The sequence below is a fragment of the Ochotona curzoniae genome, unplaced genomic scaffold (genome assembly GCF_017591425.1).
Source record: "Ochotona curzoniae isolate NIBS_2020 unplaced genomic scaffold, NIBS_Ocur_1.0 contig_3819, whole genome shotgun sequence".
NCBI lineage: Eukaryota > Metazoa > Chordata > Mammalia > Lagomorpha > Ochotonidae > Ochotona > Ochotona curzoniae.
In genome coordinates, this window is record NW_024466004.1 from 15,946,128 (window position 1) to 15,965,889 (window position 19,762).

The 19,762-nt window shown below is 48.9% G+C and overlaps 2 protein-coding genes across 4 annotated transcripts; both read right to left on the reverse strand.

Annotated features, from left to right (window-relative positions):
• Positions 1-1,973: 1,973 nt before the first annotated feature.
• Positions 1,974-5,726, reverse strand: ASMT (acetylserotonin O-methyltransferase). The gene is made up of 8 exons (XM_040983137.1): positions 5,595-5,726; positions 4,929-5,100; positions 4,049-4,178; positions 3,784-3,861; positions 3,422-3,546; positions 2,959-3,093; positions 2,733-2,855; positions 1,974-2,233 (listed from the first exon to the last, which is right to left on the reverse strand). The coding sequence occupies exons 1-8, from the start codon at positions 5,724-5,726 to the stop codon at positions 1,974-1,976; spliced, it is 1,155 nt and encodes a 384-aa protein (XP_040839071.1).
• A 913-nt stretch (positions 5,727-6,639) lies between these two features.
• Positions 6,640-19,174, reverse strand: AKAP17A (A-kinase anchoring protein 17A). Of its 3 annotated transcripts, none has more exons than XM_040983543.1 (6): positions 18,957-19,174; positions 10,313-11,609; positions 9,939-10,270; positions 9,057-9,187; positions 8,053-8,278; positions 6,640-6,999 (listed from the first exon to the last, which is right to left on the reverse strand). In XM_040983543.1, exons 2-6 carry the CDS (start codon positions 11,109-11,111, stop codon positions 6,652-6,654), a joined length of 1,836 nt encoding a protein of 611 aa, XP_040839477.1. In that variant the 5' UTR covers positions 11,112-11,609; positions 18,957-19,174; the 3' UTR covers positions 6,640-6,651. The 3 variants fall into 3 exon arrangements, with proteins under 3 accessions (XP_040839477.1, XP_040839476.1, XP_040839475.1); XM_040983542.1 differs by adding an exon at positions 18,398-18,437 and having other exon boundaries at positions 9,939-11,609; XM_040983541.1 differs by having other exon boundaries at positions 9,939-11,609.
• Between the last annotated feature and the right edge of the window lie 588 nt (positions 19,175-19,762).

Consider the following 19,762-nt stretch of genomic DNA (forward strand, 5'->3'; position numbering starts at 1 on the left):
CCTCCTACGTTTGCTTGCCAAGGGAGTCCTAATACAGTTTGTTAAAGAGGCAGAGAAAAGACTTGGGTGCAGCTCATCACTCTTGGTGCATGCGCAGTGAACAGTCCATGTTGGGGTCTCAGTTAGCCAAGACTCCTGTCAGAGGTTCCCCTGGGACATGGTAAGCTGTGTGCAGATGTCCTCCCACAATGGGCTAGGCAGGCAGAGATCCAGGGGCGCTCTCCAACAGGGCCATTTTCCCACTGAGAGAGAGAGAAGCAGGATTAGAGCTAGAGGGGACATGTTACATTAAGTAAGCAGGAGACACTGGCCTGTGGTGTCTCTGTACACTGAGATGCCAAACTGCAAGCTAACTCAATGTGTGAAGCAAGTGAAATCTAACATAGATGTCTATTTTCTGTAAGATACACAGGTTTGAGATATTCAAAGCAGATGGACTTCCAATGCTCACAGGAAATCAGCTCACAGCATCACACTCCTGGGGTCGCAGGGGTCGCGGCTTGACGTCCTCCTGGACTAGAACCAAGGAAACGCTCACCTTCTTCGACGGCCCGCCTACATGTCTTCCGGTCACCTTCCTGCAGCCTGTGCTCCCCACCTTTGCCCTCATAACCCGATCCCTGAGCTTGCTCACTGGGCTGCCAGTTCCAACCACACTGACCATGCTGACCACGCCCCCTGATGTCAAGGGACATGCCCCCTCACCATGACGTCACACCATGGACATGCAGGCCCTGCCCTGTGCAGGTTCAGACACGCCCCTGAGGAGGCCACGCCCCTCACCATGACAGCTGCCTGTAGAATTTCAGGCCCCGCCCCTAACATCACGGTCCTGATCCGTGTCACGGTCCTGCCCACTCTGGGCGGTAGCCAATCTTTCGGTAAGACCACGCCTCTCAGTGACATCACTCTATTTTACTGGATGCTCCTCCACTTGGGGCAGACACGTCCCTGTGTAAGACCACGCCCACAGAGCATGTAGGCCGCGCCCCTCATAGTGACACCACCATATGAAACGGCATGGCCCAGCGTCATGATGTCACAGCACACTTATGACATGCCCCTTTGCTGTGATCCCTCCCATTGAGGGCAAAGGCCACGCCCACACTGCCCTCAGCTGGGGATCGCAAGCCCCGCCCCTGATGTCACTGACCACAGAATGAACTTGGCACATGAAGGACTTGCCCCCAAAAATGCTAATCCACGCCCTCTACTGTGGTGATGTCATTGGCTCTGCCCCCAGGGAACCTAGCAGCCTTGGCTCCGCCCCCTCTGATGCTAAGCACTGTGGTCTCCATGACCTCATTAGCATAGGCCAACCCTCCTGTGCCTTTCAGCCCCGCCCCAGTTCATAAGCATACAGGATCCTCCTGGCCCCATCCCACGTGCACAGGGTTTCCCAGCAGCCCCTGCAGCTCCTGTTTTTTTCTCCTTTTTGTCCTTTTCTATGTTTTTTTGTATTTTTCCTCATGGTTTGTTTTCCGAGTTTTGAATTAAAGAAATAAAAGTTGCAGTTTCCTCAGTGACGTCACATACAAATGAAGCGTCACATTAGCATAAAGGTGGTGGGTGATGATATACATGGTCACCTTAGCATAATACAGATGAAGCATTAGCACGATTAGCATACGATCTATATATCAACCATCCCACTAGCATCTCGTTTCAATTCTTCCTTTCACACTGGCACACTACGTGCCTATTAACTTCTCATTACCATCTCATCTACATATGAAAGGTCTCATTACCATTAACGCCTTCATTTCCAACTCATCAACATATTAAAGGCCTCATTAGAATGCGCTACAAATGGGGACAATCACCTGAACACAGTTCGCATATAAAGCCTACCATTATCATCTCATCTACATATTCAATTCTACATTAGCGTGTGGACCAGAACATGACACAACATGCAAATTAAGCATCACATACGTCATCTGCATGCAGCCACTGGCCCCACCCCTTCCACATCACTTGCGTGCCACGATGACATCATAGGCGCTGCCAGTGCGGTGCGCACGCGCCCTGGTAAAGCCGGCGGCCGCCAGCAGGTCAAGGTACTGGGCGGCCGAGCGCTCGGTGCCGCGCGTCTGCACCAGCATGTTGAGGGACAGCAGGCGCGTGCGCACGGCAGGCCACGCCCACCACGCGGGCCACGCCCCCTCAGCTGCATCACCGCCAAAGTCATCTTCCTCGGGCAGCAGCGCCTCGACCACCACGACTGCACCGCCTGCCAGAATGGGAGAGTGTGAGATGCACGTTGCAGAGGGACGACAGTCACGAGGACGCGATTCCTGCTCCCCAGAGACCACTACTGGTGACTGTATGTTCACTTCCTCTCATGGCATACACACTTCCCGTTGGGGAAAAGGCACTTCTGGTAGGAGAATGAGCACTTCCTGTTGAGTAGATGAGCATTTCCTGACATGGAATAGGGACTTCCTCTCAGGGAAAAGAGACTTCCGGTCAGAGATGAGTCACTTCTGCTGAGGAAAGGACAACTTCCACTAGGGGAACGGGCTCTTCCCGTTTAATGTGTAGGTCTCAACAATCTTCCTCTTGTGCTTTCTGAGCTATTTCCTGTTTCTCTCCAAATACTTCCTATATGGCCACTAGGGGCATAATCACTTCCATTGTGAAGAGCCGCCTGTTTCACGGAAATTGTGTGAATTCCTGTCTCTTCCACTCCTCCCACAGACCCCGCCCACCCCGACAGAGGCCCTGCCCACCTGGCCCGCAGGCCCCGCCCACGCGCCCCAGCAGCTGCGCACACGTGGTGTCGTCCCAGTCGTGCAGGACACGGGCGAGGATGAACACATCGGCTGGAGGCAGCGGGTCCCGGAAGAAATCGCCTGTGACGCCACAGGGAGCAGGCCTCGGTCAGGACACGCCCCTCACACTGTCCGCCCCCTGAGGTTGGACCAGGAGCTCACGCCCGAGTCAGGCCTGGCCCACCTGGCATGAAGCACACGCGCTCGTGGGGCAGGAACTTGTCCATCACGTCACGCACGACCTCGGGCGTCTCCAGCACCGTCACTGCGCTCGCTGGGTAGAGCAACGCCCATGCGCGTGCCAGCTCGCCGCTGCCACCTGGGACGGTGCCAGACAGGGGACGCATTACAACTTCCTGTCAGGACTGGCCTACTTCCTTTAGGGAATTGGGCACTTCCTCAGAGGGAAAGGACCCTGTCAAGGGAAAGGGAACTTGTTCTATAGGAAGGGGCACTTTCTGGGCAGGCAGCAGGGGCAGGATGACTTCCTGTCATGGAACATACACTTCTTAACAAGGATCAGCACTTCTTCTGTGGGCACGCTGACTTCTATTGGGGAATGGTTACCTCCTGTAAGGAACAGTCACTTTGTCTCAGGGAAGTTACTTCCTGTCAGGACACAGCCACTTCCTGTCCGTGTGTCTCACCCCCAAGGTCACACACGCGTGGGAAAGCAGCCATGTCCTCGGCCGTCAGCAGCTTCCGGGTCAGCCTGGAGTCACGCCAAGTGTCCTGCAGCCCCGACAGGAAACGCAGGCGTTCGTCATCTGACCTGCAGAAAGGGCGGGGCCTGAGAAGGAGGAGCCTGGGGTGGGTGGGCCGGTAAAGGTGGGCGGGTCCCAGTGAGGGGTGGAGCCTGTGCTCATGATGTCATCATGGTTGTGGTCTCCAAGCAGAGGGCTAACATCAGGGGGCATATCCCAAGAGGTTGTAAAGTCATTTCCTTGGCTGTTGTGGACCTGGCTCTCAACAAGGGGTGGAGCTAATGGAAAAGGCGTGACCGCCTCACCTGTAAATGGCAGCAAACAGGTCATCTTCCTCGTCGTTGCTGACACCAAATGCGCGAGCATACTGATGGCAGCCCTCCCTGCGAGGTCATGGTGAGGTCATGGCGGGGTCTTGGCAGGGCCCCGCCCACAGTTACAGACTGCACCCCCTGGACGCCTAGCCCTGCTACCTCAAAACCCAGCCCACCAGGCCCCAGCCCTCTGCCGGATCCACCTTCCCAGTGACTCCCGCAGACCCTCAGGCCCGGCCCACCAAGCCCGGCCCACCTCACGGCCTCCGCCAGGTGCGCCCACAGCCGGTACGTCGTCCCGCCCAGGTAGCGCAGCAGGTGGTGCTGGGAAGCACAGCCTTCACGCGTCAGGCAGGCGCGGGTCAGCGGGGTCAGTGCGTAAATCACTGCGTCACAGAGGCCCGCCCACATCAGGCGTGAGAACACTTCCTGTGCTGCAGCCGCCATCACGTAGGCACCTTCCCACGTACAGAGCTGCTTCCTGTGCTAGCTGCCCTGCTTCTGCTGGGAGCAAAGCTATTTCCTGTATGGGCAGACCTACTTCCTGTACTACTAGAAAGCCTTTGGGTGGAGGAAAGACGCAATTCCTGTGACCAAACTTGGTTTTTGCCATTCCCACTTCCTGTTCCCACAGACACTTCCTGTTGTGGCAGACTTTTGTTCCTTCTATTGAAGGGTTCTCCCTGTTTCTGTCCCCTTAGTCACACTTCCTGTGTACAGACCCCCTTTCTACTGGAACTGAAACCCTTACTTCCTGTAAGAGCAGAACCATTTCCTGTAAGGGAGGACCCACTTTCTACATGACAAGACCCACTTCCTATAGTGACTGACCAACCTCCGGTAGGAATAGACCCATTTGCTGTGGGGCAAAGTTACTTCCTGTAGGGGCAAAGCCATTTCCTATGGTACCTGAACCACTTCATCTAATAGCAAACCCACTTCCTGTAGGGGCAGACTAAATTCCTGTGGGAACAAACTGACTTCTTGTCGGGGCAGATATACTTCCTTTAAAACACAACTCAGTTCCTACCGGGCAAGAACCACTTCCTGTACTGTCTCAGTTACTTCCTGTAGGGGCAGTCTCCCAAGTCTGTGTCCGTCCCCCATGTAGGTTCCCCCGCAGTGCACACACTCACGTTCTCCCTCCGGGCCAGGAGTGGCTCCCAGCAGCCTCAGTGCCACCAGCACATCCAGCAGCCTCTGCGTCCCCCGCACACTCAGTCCCAGCCGCCCCGACACAGGCCCCACTCCCAGCGCGCCACCCGCCAGGAGGTCAAAAAGGCCAAGCTCGCAGCCAGCAAACAGCGCCTGTGGACAGGAGGAGGATGGCGATGTAGTCACCACAACCATGAGGACACATGGTGATGCCGGGATGCCGTCATGCATGGCCACAGCACATATGACGTAATCGCTGCCTTTCGCAAGACATAACGCATCGATATCAGAGATGACATCATAGGCAGCATGTGATGGGACATGACATCACAGACATGATGTCAGGGCACACAGAACATCATGGTGTTGACATCATCACATGGCCATGACGTTACATGCATCCTCCTCTGTGACCTCCCCATCACTCCCCTGGGTATGTAAATTAGCATAATTCTAGATTCATCATCCTAGACAGCCACACTTATCACGATCCACGTGCTCATTTACATATTTTTGACTCTGTGATCGCATGTTCATAACTGACTGTTGCATATTCATGATGCCCCAAGGTCACGACCCCCAGGGAGATGGCAACCCAGGGTCACAACCCCACAGGTGCTGACGTCCTGGAGTCACAACCCCCTCACCTGCGACGCCATGAAGCCGAGCACCAGCCTCTCCAGGTGCTGCAGGTCGGCCTCATCTGGCAGCGCATTCTCACCGTCCCTGCGTGCGTCCATCATGTTCCCCCTGTGGTCCTCCTGGTGTCCAACGTCCATCGTGTCCCCTGTGTTCCCCCTGTGTCCCTCCTGTGTCCGTTGCTCTCACCGACTCCCACAAGGGAGGAACCGCAGGCCTTGTGCCTTTAAAGGACTGGATAGCCCAGATTAACCCAGGCTGTTCTAGAACATCTGCCATTGACCTAATTAGGAAGGGAGCACGTCAGCACCAAGCACTGAGTCACTTCCTGTCAACAATGTTGACTCACTTCCTTTACCGAATGATACCTGCTTCATTTGCATACTCATTAATACTCACAAGGAGTGTATTTGCAAATTCATTTGAAAAGTCATTTTCAAAGTGAGTTACTAGACTTTATTTATGATAGATTGTTGGGGGCACTGACAATTTCCTGCGCTGTGATTGGCCCTTAGCCCTGATTGGTGTGCTTTGGTGATCTTTAAGCTGATTGGGCAGGTTTGGCAGATAAGCGGTGGGGGGGGTGGGTTTGGCGGGGGAGGGGCTTCAGCATAATGGAAACAACAGACATAACGGTTTTTAACCAAAGATCTGAATAAAGTGCCTCTGAGACTCTCTCAAGTGTCCTTCCACAGGACGGGAGACCCCGAATAATAGATTACTTGCATATTAATGAGTTGATCTTCACAGCTGATTTGCATATCCATAGGGGCTGATTTCTGTCACGTGTGTATTCATAAGAGCTCATATTCATTTACATATTCCTAAAACCCACTATCATTTATTTGCATAGCAATACAAAAATAATATCCAAAATCAAAACAAATTAATATATTAAAGACAGAAAATATTTGTGTATTGATGAGCTACACTTCATTATTAATATGCATGTTCATGGTAATACTCATTTGCGTATTCATGACTCAGGGAAAAAATAACACAATTCACACAAACTGGGAAAACTCGTGTCTTTATTAAGCCCCCACAGGAAGTGATATCAAGCCTTCAGCGCCGGCCCTGCCCCTCACGCGACCGGCTGCGTGATCGATGACGTCGTCCTCGTCTCTCGGGCAACGGTGATGACGTCACAGATGACATCACAGTGGGGGTCACTGCAGGGGTGTTCATAGCAGGATCATGTCTGGCCTTGACCCTGCGCAGCACGTCCAGCAGGGGGGTGGAGCCTGCTGCATCGGCCCCACCTCCCGGGCCCAGCAGAGCGGCCAGCAGGCGGCGCCGCAGCTCACGCTCCTGGCGCTGCAGCCCGAGCGCACGCGCCTGCTCCGCCTCCACACGCCGAAGCTCCGCCTCCTGCAGCCGTCGCCGACCTGCCTCCTGCGATACCCGGGACGCCTGTGGAGATAGACACAGGATAAGGCCCAACAGGAAGTTGCCAAACCCCAACAGATACGGAGAGAAAGTCAGCATATCCAGACATGGACAGGAAGTAACCAACCCCAAAAGGAGTTACCAAGCCCCTACAGGTACTGATGAAGCCCCAACACACACAGACATGAAGTCACCAATCGCAACAGGAAGATAGCAAATCCAAGTAGGAAGAGACTAAACCACTACAGGAAGCAATTAAACCCACACAATACACAGACAGGAAGTGACCAAGCCCCAACATTAACAGTTTAAAGCCCCCACTAGACAGGAAGTGGCTCATGAAGTCAGCAGAAACCAATAGGAAGTGACTCAAACACAAGCAAACAGGAAATTACCAAGTCCCCCAAGACACACAGACAGAAAGTGAGCTGTCCATAACAAGAAGTGACTCAATACAGGAAGTGAGTGCACCCTGAAATGATGAAAATCCCACCAGTTACAGGAAGTGAAGCACAAGAAGGGAGTGCTTCCTGACAGGAAGTGAGCAAACTCCCTCCAGTCACCCACCACGTGAACTTTCCCTCACAAAAAGTGAGCATTCCCCTACTGTAAGCCACCGAGGTCCATTTGTGGAAGTCACATGTCCCCCTGACAGGAAGTGACTCTGCTATGGGAAATGACAGCTCTCCAACAGGAAGTGACACTTCCCTCACAGGAAGTGAGAATTCTCCTACAGGAAGTGAGAGAATCCCTATTGGAAGTGACAGTTCTAATACAGAAAGCGACATTTTCCAGAGTGAAGTGCCAGTCTGCCTAAAGAAAGTGACAGTTCCCTTACAGAAAATGGCTGTTCCTCTAGAAGAAGTCACATTTCCATAATAGGAAGTAACATTTCCCCTACAGGAAGAGACCTTTCCCTTACAGGAAATGAGAGTTGCCAAACAGGAAGTGACATTTCCCTGAGAGGAAGTGAGTTCCCCTACAGGTTGTGACTCTTGCTGTACCAGACGCTCAGCAATAACAGGAAGTCGCCAGAGTCCACACAGGTAGTGTCCTGCTGGCACAGGAAGCACTCACCTCTGCGCGCCCCAGCAGCGCCCCCACAAGCCTCAGTGCCTGCAGGCTGCGTTGTGCCAGCAGCAGCCGCCGCTCTTCCAGCCGCACACGCCGCTCCTCCGCCTGCAGCCGCTGCAGACGCCTCCGACCCCGACGCCTAGCGCGACCTCGTTCCCGCTCCTCCCGGCGACGCCGCTTCTCCTCCCGACGCCGCTGCCGTGCCCGGGCTTGCTGCTCCCGCTGCCGCCTGCCAGACGGGGTCATTGGTTATGGTGACATCACACACTGAGGGTAACAAGGTCACATCAGGAAGATCATGGAGTCACAAGCATGTCATCCAGTCACGGGTCACAAGGTCATGGGAATGTCACACAATAAAGGTCACAGGGATGTCACTCAGCCACGGTCCAACGTCATGGAGACGTCGCACAGAGGGTCATGGGGATAGAGTGACATCACATATTGAGGGTCATTAGGTCACACAGGGAGGGTCACTGGGTCACAAGCACGTCACCCTGCACAGGTTAAGGGGTCCTGGTAACGTCACAGAGGGTCATGGGGTCACATGGGGTCATGGTGACATCACACTGTGAGGGTCACAGGGAAACCAAGCCATGAATCAAGGGCTCACATAGCCAGGATTTTAAGGTCATGGTGACATGACAGCTCCATGGGTCAGAAGGTTGACATCACACAGAGAGGGTCATGAGGTCACAGTGTCATGGGACAAACATCACTCATCCAGGAGTCAAGGGACAGGGTAACATCACATAGAGGGACGTATGTTCACATGAGATCATGGTGACATCACACAGGGAGGGTGACATCACACCAGCAGGGGACATGGGGACGACATCCAAAAAGGGTCACAGAGTCACTGGGGCTAAGCCGTGACGTCACCGATCCCTTGAGGAAAAGCAGTTGTGGGCTGAAGCCCCGCCCATTGGTGCCCCACCCCTTGAGGCCCTGCCCTCTCATAGCCCCACCCATTATTCAGCCCCACCCCCAACTGTAGCCCTGCACACCGCTCCTCCTCCTCGAGCTCGCGCCTCTTTTGTGCTGCCCGCTGCCGCTCCAGTTCCTGCAGCTTCTGCCGCTCGAGCTGCCGGCGACGAACGGATGCATCGCTCAGGTGCTGGGTCGCATCCGAGGTCACCTGGGGGTGTTGGGGTCACAGGTCACAGCCACTGGGTCACAGGGTCATGGGGAGAAAGGGTGACATTGTGTTTTCTCATGGTCACAGCAAAAAGGTCACAGGGTCGTGGGGAACAAGCTGGTGTCAATCAAGGTCACAGGATCGTGTAGGGCCACGGTAAAAAGTCACAAAGACATTGTTGGAAAAGGAGCAGGGTCATGGGGTCACAGGGAGGATTCGGCTACAGTGACTGAGTCACAGCATCCCAGGGCTATGTGGGGTCACAGGGTCATGTGGCGAGAAAGCAGGTGGGGTGACCTGGTCTCTGGGTCATGGGTTAAACAGGATCATTGTGACAGGGTCACAGCAGGCAGGAGTTGCAGGGTCACCGAGGGACCAACAGAGAGAAAAGGGCCACAGTGGAGAGCAGTGGAGGCCACAGGGTCACAAAGCAGGGTGGGGTCACGAGACCACAGGAAGAGACATTTGCCTGAGAGGAAGTAACTGTTCCCCTACAGGGAATGAGAGTTCCCTTACAGGAAATGATAATAATCCTACAGGAAGCAACAATTCGCCTACAGGAAATGACAGTTCCCCTACAGATTGTGACTCTCCTTGTACCAGATCCTCAGGAACAACAGGAAGCCGATTCCGCCCACACAGGAAGTGGTGAACCTGCCTATCTGTGGGCATTGCTTCGCTGTCTGAACCCTTCCTTTCCCATGGGCGTGGCTTCCCTGCCCCACCCTCTTTGTGTCCCCGCCCCTCGCACCTTGAAGTGACAGGCCACAGCCTTGCCGTCGTCCCCGCGGAACAGCAGGCGGGCACCACGCAGGGCGGCCATGGCGCGTAGGAAGCCAGCATGCTCACGGTACTGCACGAAAGCCTCAAAGTGCAGTGGGCCGCTGGCCCCGCCCACCACACCAGCCACGCCCACAGCACGGGGTGACTCCTGGCGGTATGGGTCCAGCATGGGGATGTCCACACGCCGCACCTCCCCAAAGCAGGAGAACACACGAGCCAGCACCTCCTCACTGGGCCGCTCATCCACCGGCCTTGTCTCACGCCGGCTGGGGCCACTTCCCATGGGGGTACCCCGGCTTCCTGTCGTGCCACAGTCACTTCCTGTGAGGGCACCGCGACTTCCTGTCATGGCACAGTCACTTCCCATGGGGCTGCTAGGAGTTCCCGTGGATGTTGGGTCGTTTCCTGGGATGCTGCAGGTGATTGCGGAGCTGTTGGATGCACTTCCTGAAGGGGCAGACCCACTTCCTGAAAGGCCACAACCACCTCCTGTAGTGGCGGACCCAGTTTTTGTAAGGGCAGAGCTACTTCCTGTACTGTCAGATCCGCTTCCTGCAGTGTCCGACCCAGGTGCAGTCTGGGCAGCATCACTTCCTGTGCCTGCACTTCCTGTGTGTGCAGGCCCAGCAGCCCCAACAGTTGCTGCGTCCCTTCCTGCCACGTGGGCTCCTGAATCATGGCGTCCTGGACGGGGCGCGAACCAGCGGCAAGGCAGGCCCTGCAGGTGCAGCGTGTCTGGGCGCTCGTCCCCATCATCAAGCGTAGTGGGCAGCGGGCGGGGAGGACACTCGTCAGCGCGCACTCGCAGAGCCTGGGCACAGCCAGCAAGGCGCAGTGTCTGTCCATCCAGGCGGTGCAGCAGGGCGCGGGCAAGGGCGCGGTTCTCCACCTCGGCCTCCAGGCGCACCAGTTCGGGCGCGCTTCGCGCCACACGGAGGGCAGAGAGCGGCTGGGCCTGCGCCAGCGCCTTGAGCCGCTCCATGACCTCCCACGTGGATGCGCCACGGCCCGCACCCGTTGTAGTCCCCGCGGGCAGTGCCACACTGATGCTCAGACGGCTCACGCGCTGCAGGAACAGGCCCTGGGCCGGGCAGAGCGGCTCCGCCTCCGACGCATCATGCACTATGCTGCCTGCCGACATGGCCGCCAACCGGAACAGGAAGTGAGGTGCGGGCACGCTGGGTCAAGCAGGAAAGAATGTGCCCCTTGTGAGGACACAGCAGGCAAGAAGTTGAGCACGGTCCTTGCTGGACAGGAACTGGAAGTGAAGGAAGTAAGTTATGACAGACAGAAAATCAGTGGACGATGGCAGGACATGAAGAAGCCTCTACTCAGCCCCAGGCAGGAAGTGTGTCGTGATGGACAGGAAGTCACTATGGAGGATGGCAGGAGATGAAGGGTGTCGATCAGCAGGAGCAGAAAGTTTAATCGCCCCTAATTGTCCTAGAAATCCAGCAGGATGTCAGTGTAAGATGCAAGAAGTGAAGACACGCTTCTTGATGACACGCAGCAGGCAGGAACTGAGCAGAGTCCGGGACGAGCAGGAACAGGAAGTGAAATTGCCCCTACTCCGTCCCAGAGGGCAGCAGGAAATGAGTCACTGGATCTTAACAGGGCGTTCAGTCATCATCTGCATCTCCTGCAGGAAGCAAAAGAGAAGTGAATGAGAAAACAGGAAGTGACAGCGTCCCTAGTGCAGTGCCTACTTCCCATTGGCTTCTTCCCAGCAGGCCACAATGCACACGGGTAGCGAACAGCACAGCTTCCTGTAGGGGACAGACTGCTTCCTGTTCAGTGAGGAATGTTTTCTGCCTCTCCACATCCTGTCTAGGGAGGAAAGCCTTAAGTCATCCCAGCTGCGCTTGGGGTGCTTCGTGTTCCAGGACTACCACTTCCTGTGGGGAACATTGACTTCCTGGGGGGGGGCGGGTGGACTTCCTGTCTGAACAAGAACTGAACTGTGTCCACCAGAATGTTCCCCCTCACCCCCTGCCGTTAGGTGACAGGCATTTGGAGTTCGAGTCACATGACAAGCTTGGTTTTGTGGAGTGAGGGGTTGGGTTGGTGTCCCATGACTGGCTTCTTTTTTTTCATTTTTTAGATCTATTTATTTTAAATATTTTTCTTTCATTTTTTTATTTTTAAATTTTCTCTCATTTTTAAATTTTATTTTGCAAGATTTTTTTTGGCATAACTTTATTTTAGTTTTAAATTCTCTGTGGTCCCTGTAGCCAACACAGAATCACTATTTCTGTTCCAGATCATTCTCTGTGGAGACTGCCACCGTCAAGGAATTACTATTTCTGTTGTAGAACATTCTCGGTGGTGCCTGCAATATCTTCAAACTCTCCATTAACTGAAAAGATTTTTTATTTTATTTTTTTTGTTCTCCATCTGATGCGTCCCTGATATACTCTTTGTCACATGATGTGTTCTAGAACGTTCTCTGTGTTTGGGGCCTAAGATAAACTATAATTACTCACAAGTAATACTATAATTATATTTATGTAATATTCGTGTTTATACAACTTTAATTACTATAAAAATATTTCTAATACTATAGTTACATTTACATAATATTTAATTATAATAATTATAACATTTACAATACTATAATACCTACATAGTACTTATTCTTACATAATTATATTATAGTTACTATAATACTTATAATACATAGTATTTATAATAGCTGTATTTGTATAATTATACTTCTAACATAATGTTTATATGATATTCATATTTGTATAATTTTATCATAGTTACTATAACAATACTTACAATGCTATAATATTTATATAATTACAATTACTATAATAATTTTTCCTTGCCCTGGAAGAAGCGGTTCATCTCAGGATCCGAGCACAGACCACAGGGAAAGTTCTAGAACAGATCTGGGACCACAGAGGATGTTCTAGAACAAATCGAGGAACAAAAAAAATATTCTAGAACAGATCCTGAGCCATGGTACCACTCCTACCCCAATGAGTCCATGGATGCGTTCATGGTCTCCATGACAACAGAGGGTCTCCAGGATGACGGGGATGTCGTTGGTTCTCTATCTCCTCCATCGAGGACAGACCTGTCCTCAACCCCAGCCGCCCTGACACATGTGTTATACATTTTTATTTATTTAGAAAATTTTATATAATTTTTTAAAAAATTTTATTTTATTTGGGATTCCCCCTAACTCCCAGCCCCCACAAACAGCTTTTCCCCAGGTGCCTACAATAGGATCATTCTTTTTCAGGACTCAATTCATCATCAGTCTCTTGTTTCAGTGTGCTAGATGTTTTTTTAAGATTTATTGTTATCTTTTTAATGGCAAAGTCCTTTTATCCCTGTTCCAATATTAACATTCATTAATTTTTTAATTTGCAAATTTCTTTATTCCCTCTTTCAATAACTATTTTAAAATATTTTAAAAAGATTTATTTACTATTATTTTGTAATTGCAAAAATAATATATATTATAAAATATATAATGTAATATAAAACTTTGAAATTAAAATATTTCATTTCAATAACTCTTTTTTTAAGATTGATTATTTTTTAATTGCAAAGTCCTTTATTCCGTTTCAATGTGTTTCAATAACTTTTTACTTTTTACTGTAAAGTTCTTTATTCCCCATTTCAATAACTTTTTCAAAAAATTTTATTTATCATTATTTTTAATTACTAAGTCGTTTATTCTGTTTCAAAAAAATTTTAAAGATTTATTTATAAGCATTATTACTTTGATTACAAATTAAAATAATATATATTATAAAATACATAATATGTAAAATTTTGCAATTAAATGTAATACATTATAAAATATATAATGTAATATAAAACTTTGAAATTAAAATATTTTCCGTTTCAATAACTCTTTTTTAAGATTTATTATTATTCTTTGAATTGCAAAGTCCTTATTTCCCTGTTTCAGTGTGTTTCAATAATTCTTTCTTTTAATTTATTATTATTTTTTAATTGTAAAGTCCTTTATTCCCTGTTTGAATAACTCTTTTTTTTTAAAGATTTACTTATTATTTTTATTGCCAATTCAGATGTACAGAGAGAGAAGGAGACACAGAGAGGCATCCTGGAGCCCCAGGGATTAGAACCGGTGCCCACACAGGATCCCGCCTGGCTATAGCACCGGGCCCTCGGTGAGTCTTGAACTCATGCAGTTGGCTCCTCTTTCCTCTGTGTTCCCGGATATGACGTCAGGCCGAGTCATGCTTTGATGATTGTTTTCATGACTTGGATAAAAACAGAAATAAATGCTTTTTTTTTTTTTTCCACAGGAACCCACAGGAAAAACCTGCAGTGGGGACAGAACTTGCTGGAATTCTTCCCGAGTGAGACCGGTTATGGGATTGACAAAGGGGTGTGTGATGTCACAGCTGCCTCATCAACTATGTAAGATTATCCCCTCAAAGAATCAAGGGCGATCCTGACAACCTCTTAACAGGAGGTCATATGCACATAGCAGGGGAGAGACCCCAGAGTGGAGCAGGTAGACAGGAGGAGGCTTGTATCCCAACCCTGGAGACTCCCAGATCCTAACTAAGGACTATCAGTACGGGCACCAAGGAATACATCCCAACAGCCAAGGAGACCACAGGGAATTGGAGTGCCTTCGGAGGCCGAGAACTCTGAGGTCATCCAGCACCATTTGGATCTACCACATGGGATAGAAGAAGCCCAAATCCTTCCTTACAGGATTCAAGGTCATTGGAACAATAGCCAGAAGCCCTTAGTGGTCTGCAGAAACAGAACAGTAACCCTTTGGGACTAGGGAGAGGAGCTTTTTCTGGTCCTTACTTAGTTCCAACTTTGGGTCCCCACCCTCTCTTGCAATGACCATCAGGGTTGCTCCGGAGCACCCCCCTCAAAAAAAATTAGAGTAGTCAGAGAAATACAAGAAAAGCTTAGAATCAAATAGGAAATGGTCAGTGTGGACTCATACATACCTTACTAGGTAGGACACAGGATTAATTACTCCTTACTAGGGTATTGAAGAGTTCTCTGCACACCCCTCCTAAAACTGTTCTGCACCTCAACTGTTGACAAATGCCTTGTCAGATGTATAAGCCAGTTTAGACTATCCTAAAATCTGCCAAGTTCAGCAAAATTATGCTTCAACATAATAAACCGCTAAATACTAAAATGAAAATAGACACAAGACAGCTGAATAGTACCCTATAGCCACTTTAAGGTGTATAGCAGCCGGTTCTGTGTACAAACAAAAATTGAGATGTCAATGAAGTAGTCACAGGTCGTGGTTAACAACTTGCATTGCTTTAATATATTGATTACTCAATACCATCTCAATTCCATAATGTTGTAAATTGTTGTTGATGTTATGCTGGGGCTTTCAGTTGATCAGGATGATATTCTGACAGCTCTGCCTTCAGACCAGAGATGGTCTCCCTAAGAAACTGCTGAATTTATCTGGACAATAAGATGCTGGACTCTATGCTTAGTATATGTTTGCAAAGAAAGAATCTTGACTGAATGTGAACTGTAATACAGCATCAAGGTGGAGCAATCCACCATGGGGGGAGGGCACGTGGAGGGGTTGGGGGAATCCAGAGCCTATGAAACTGTGTCACATAATGGAACACAATTAATAATAATAATAATAAAGATTATCCCTCAAAATTAATTAATCAAAATTAAAAATAAATAAAATTTTAAAACTTATTAAAGGAAAAAAAAGAAATGAGAAAAATTGATTGGGTGTGGAAATAGGGGGAGGGGAATCCCAGACTGCATGGAAGTGTACCATCAATTTCAAAAATAAAAATTTTAAACTATATTAAAAAATTATAAATTTCAAAAATAAACATTAAAAATGTATCAAAGAAAAGAAAATGAATTATTGGTTTCAAAAATAAAACTTAAAACACATTAAAAAAAGAAAAAAGGAATTATGGGAAAAATCAGTCGGGGTGATTAGGATATTGTGGAGTGGGGAATCCCAGAATCTATGGCAAATTATATGATTAATTTCAAAAATAAAAATTTAGAAATATATTGTTTAAAATGATATATTTCAAAATACAATTAAAAATACATTAATAATAGAAAAAAAGATTGTGGGAAAAAGATCTATCTGAGGTAGTGGATATTGGGGGGAGTTGAGTCACAGACCCTACAGAGAATAAAAATTAAATATTTTTAAAAAGAAATTATAAATTTCAAAAACAAAGATTTTACAAATACATTTAAAAAAGAAAAATAAATAAATAAATTATGGGGAAAAATCAATCACGGGGTTGGATCCTGGAGGGAGGTGAATCCCAGAGTCTATAGTAAATTGTATGATTAACTTCAAAAATATAAATTAAAAACAGAAAAAGAAGGTGCAGTGCTGCTGAGGGACGTGCAGTAGGACAGGGATAGAGACCCCAACACACAGTAGGTCGAGGGTAGGACAGGGACAGAGACCCCAGTGCGCAGTAGGACAGGGATGGAGACCCCAGCGCACAGCAGGACGAGGGTGGACACCCCAACGCACAGTAGGACAGGGACGGAGACCCCAGCGCGCAGTAGGACGAGGATAGAGTCCCCAAACGCGCAGTAGGACAGGGACAGAGACCCTACAGCGCAGTAGGACAGGGATGGAGACCCCACAGCGCAGTAGGACGGGGACGGAGACCCCAGCGCGCAGTAGGACGAGGGTGGACACCCCAGTGCACAGTAGGTCGAAGGTAGGACAGGGACAGAGACCCCAGTGCGCAGTAGGACAGGGATGGAGACCCCAGCGCGCAGTAGGATGAGGGTGGACACCCCAGCACACAGTAGGTCGAGGATAGAGACCCCAACGCGCAATAGGACGGGAAGCAGGACCCCACAGGAGGAGAGGATCCTGCAGTGGTCACAAGTGTGGGGACTGCGAGTGATTAGTGTATTAGACTAACCTATTGGTTATTAGACTTTCTTAGACTTTAACAGAGTTTCCTATATTTTATTAGAGTTTCTTCTAGTTTATGACTTTCCTATAACGTATTAGACTTTCATATACTTTATTAGTTTCTTATCAGACTTTTCTCTACTTTATCAGAATTTCTTATCATTTATTATACTTTCTTATACTTGATTAGAGTTCTAGTTTATTAGACTTTCTAAAAATTTATTAGACTTCCCTATAACTTATTAGACTCTCTTGTACTTTTTGTTTTTTTCTAGTTCATTGGACCTTTTTACAATTTCTTAGACTTTCCTCTGGTGTATGAAGTTTAGAGCAGGTAGGACAGATAAATAGTTTTTTTTTTTTTGAAACTTTGAAACAATTTATTGAGTTGCTTTATACAAGATTAACAATTTTCACACCACCCCAACACCAACATGGTGGCCGCACAAAAAGCCACAGCCCCTTTCACACCTAAGCAACGGCTGCGCCCACTACATGCTCAGAGACCTTCGCTGCCCACAAGAAACCAAACCCCTGCAGCCCCCCAGAGCCCGAGCCTACTCTGCCCAACCCTCCGCTAAATCATGTTTTTCATGACGAGCTTTCAGAGGAGAACAGGTCAGCAGAGTGAAAATAAAATAAATTTGGTTGTTTTAAATAAATTAAGTTTACTTTCAATCTGGTGAGCAGATTGAAAAAATATAAATTTATTTTTTCAGAGTATTTTCTATTTTGATCATAAAATTAGGGGTAAGAGTGTAATTGTAGAGAGAATTAGTGGTGCAGCAGACTTATGTCAGAGTTTTGGGGTTTTTGTTTTTCATGTTTAAAGAAATAAATTTATTTTCATTCTGGTCACTGGAATATTTTGTTTTTTTCATCATCAACCTCAGAGTGTAACTGTAGGGACGATTACTTTTAGCATTAAAGGTGATTTAAGTCAGACTATTAGAATTTTTTTTTTGGCACGTTTAAAACATTATTTTCATTCTGGTCACCAGAGTATTTTGTGTTTTGATCATCAAGTAAGAGTAATAATATGCAAACAAGGGCCAATTCAACCTATTTGGGGCCAGCATGGTAGCTTAGTGGCTGAAGTCCTCACCCTGTATGCACCAGGATCCCATATGGGAGTTGCCGGTTCTAATCCCGGCAACCCGGCAACTCCACTTTGAAAATTTCCCTGTCTGTCTCTCCTCCTCTCGGTATTTGACTTTCTAATAAAAATAAAATAAAAATTTAAAAAGAAGGCCGATAAGGCTCCTGTCAGTGGCCACAGGGTGGGGTTTAATATGTATGATAGGCGTGGGTTTGGTGGGTCATGCTCTATTTTCGTGACACCACTGCAAATTCTAGAACAGTTCCTATCAGTGGAATCATGATATGTAAAGATTATCAAAATAAAAGAATACGAAAAATAAAAAATAAATCCAGTTGAGCAGCCCCATTTTCTCCCCCTTTGCCCCAGATACAGAAAATAATATATACTACTACTAATAATAATGTGGAAGCAATGATCTTACCCACTTTCCTGTTGCCCTGGACCCTTGGTGCCTTCATCAACTATGGAAAGATCATCAAAATCTAATTAAAAACAGAATTTATGTGTCCATGAGAGACGAGCATATAAAGGAGCTTTTTAGGAGAATAATAGCAGCGAGTGTGACTTCAGAAAGAACTGTAAAATAAATCTTTTAAAAAAGAATTAAATGTTGGTGCGACGGCTCCATGAAGTGCACAGCTAGAATTGGGAACTCAACCAGATTCTATAACAGAAAATACTGCCAGATATTGCCAGAATACTCCTTATATTTATATGTATTTTTATTGTTTTATAGAGAACTACGGTCAGGGCAATAAAGGAAGAGAAACGGAGAGGAAGTTAGTGGGGCTGGTGAGAAAGTCTGGGGCCTTTAGGGCTTGTTTGTCACCTGCATGTTCAACAAGGGCGAGAAGCGCTCCAAGGCCAGGAGGGTCGGGAGGGTCGGGAGGATGAGGAGGGTGAGGAGGGCCGGGAGGATTAGGAGGGTCGGGAGGAGGATGTGTGCATTTCTAGAATCAAGCAGGCCTCGTCTTCCTCACCGGGTCCAGGGTCTCCGCGCGAGCCGGGGCCGCTGCTCCTGCTTCTCCGTCCGTCCTGAGGGAAACCGAGGGCTTGCTAGGAGAAGCAGCCGCCTTCGTGGTCCGTCTGTCTGTCCGTCCGCCCGTGAGGCCCTCCGGAAGCCGCCGGGCCTGCGAGGAGAGGAAGCCGCCTTCAGGCCCGTCCGTCCTTCCGTCAGTCCCTCCGGCTCAGCCCCGAGTCAGGCTAGGCCTGTCTGCTTTGTTGTGTTTTTCTGCGCATGCGCACTAGGGGGACGCTCTTTGGTTGCCATGGCAACCAGGTCTTTGCTTTCTCCCCCCCCCTCCCCTCCCGCCCGCGCCCCCCAAAAAATGGCAAAAATAAAATTCGAGTTTTCTAAGTCAGCCGGGAGCGGACTTTTCCCGCTTCCGGATGGTTTCCCACGAGGCCTCGGGGTCCTGTCCACCTAAGTAACTTTTGAGAGTAACTTCCGCTTGTGTCCGCCAAGGGGATCCGATCAGGCCAGCACCATCCACGCCATGCTGCGGCTCTGCCCCGTGAGCCCAGTGTGTGCTTTAGCTGCTTGGACGGCGGCTCACCCCTTGTCTTTCTGACGGCGGCACAGGCGCGGGAGGGAGGCGCTGTGGACTGGCTCGCAGGAAGAGCAATCCAGAGGGAAAAAAGGAAAACAGCATTTAATAATTGGATGTCTCTGTCTCTTCTCTCTCCATGTAACTCTGCCTTTCACATAAATAAGTCCTGGGGAAAAAGAAGTTTTGGGAGGAACGTTTATCAAAAATGTGAAGCCTGAGCAGAGACCGGGCAGCTG

Excerpts from the sequence above, each read along its gene's own strand:
- AKAP17A (XM_040983541.1), bottom strand. The coding sequence starts at position 11,111 with ATGTCGGCAGGCAGCATAGTGCATGATGCGTCGGAGGCGGAGCCGCTC. Across the intron at positions 9,188-9,938 it reads CTGTGGCCTGTCACTTCAAG|GTGACCTCGGATGCGACCCA; the intron begins GTGCGAGGGGCG and ends CAACACCCCCAG. Across the intron at positions 8,279-9,056 it reads GAGCTCGAGGAGGAGGAGCG|GCGGCAGCGGGAGCAGCAAG; the intron begins GTGTGCAGGGCT and ends CCCGTCTGGCAG.
- ASMT (XM_040983137.1), bottom strand. The coding sequence starts at position 5,726 with ATGGACGTTGGACACCAGGAGGACCACAGGGGGAACATGATGGACGCA. Across the intron at positions 3,862-4,048 it reads CACCTGGCGGAGGCCGTGAG|GGAGGGCTGCCATCAGTATG; the intron begins GTGGGCCGGGCT and ends ATGACCTCGCAG. Across the intron at positions 3,094-3,421 it reads ACGCGTGTGTGACCTTGGGG|GTGGCAGCGGCGAGCTGGCA; the intron begins GTGAGACACACG and ends GCACCGTCCCAG.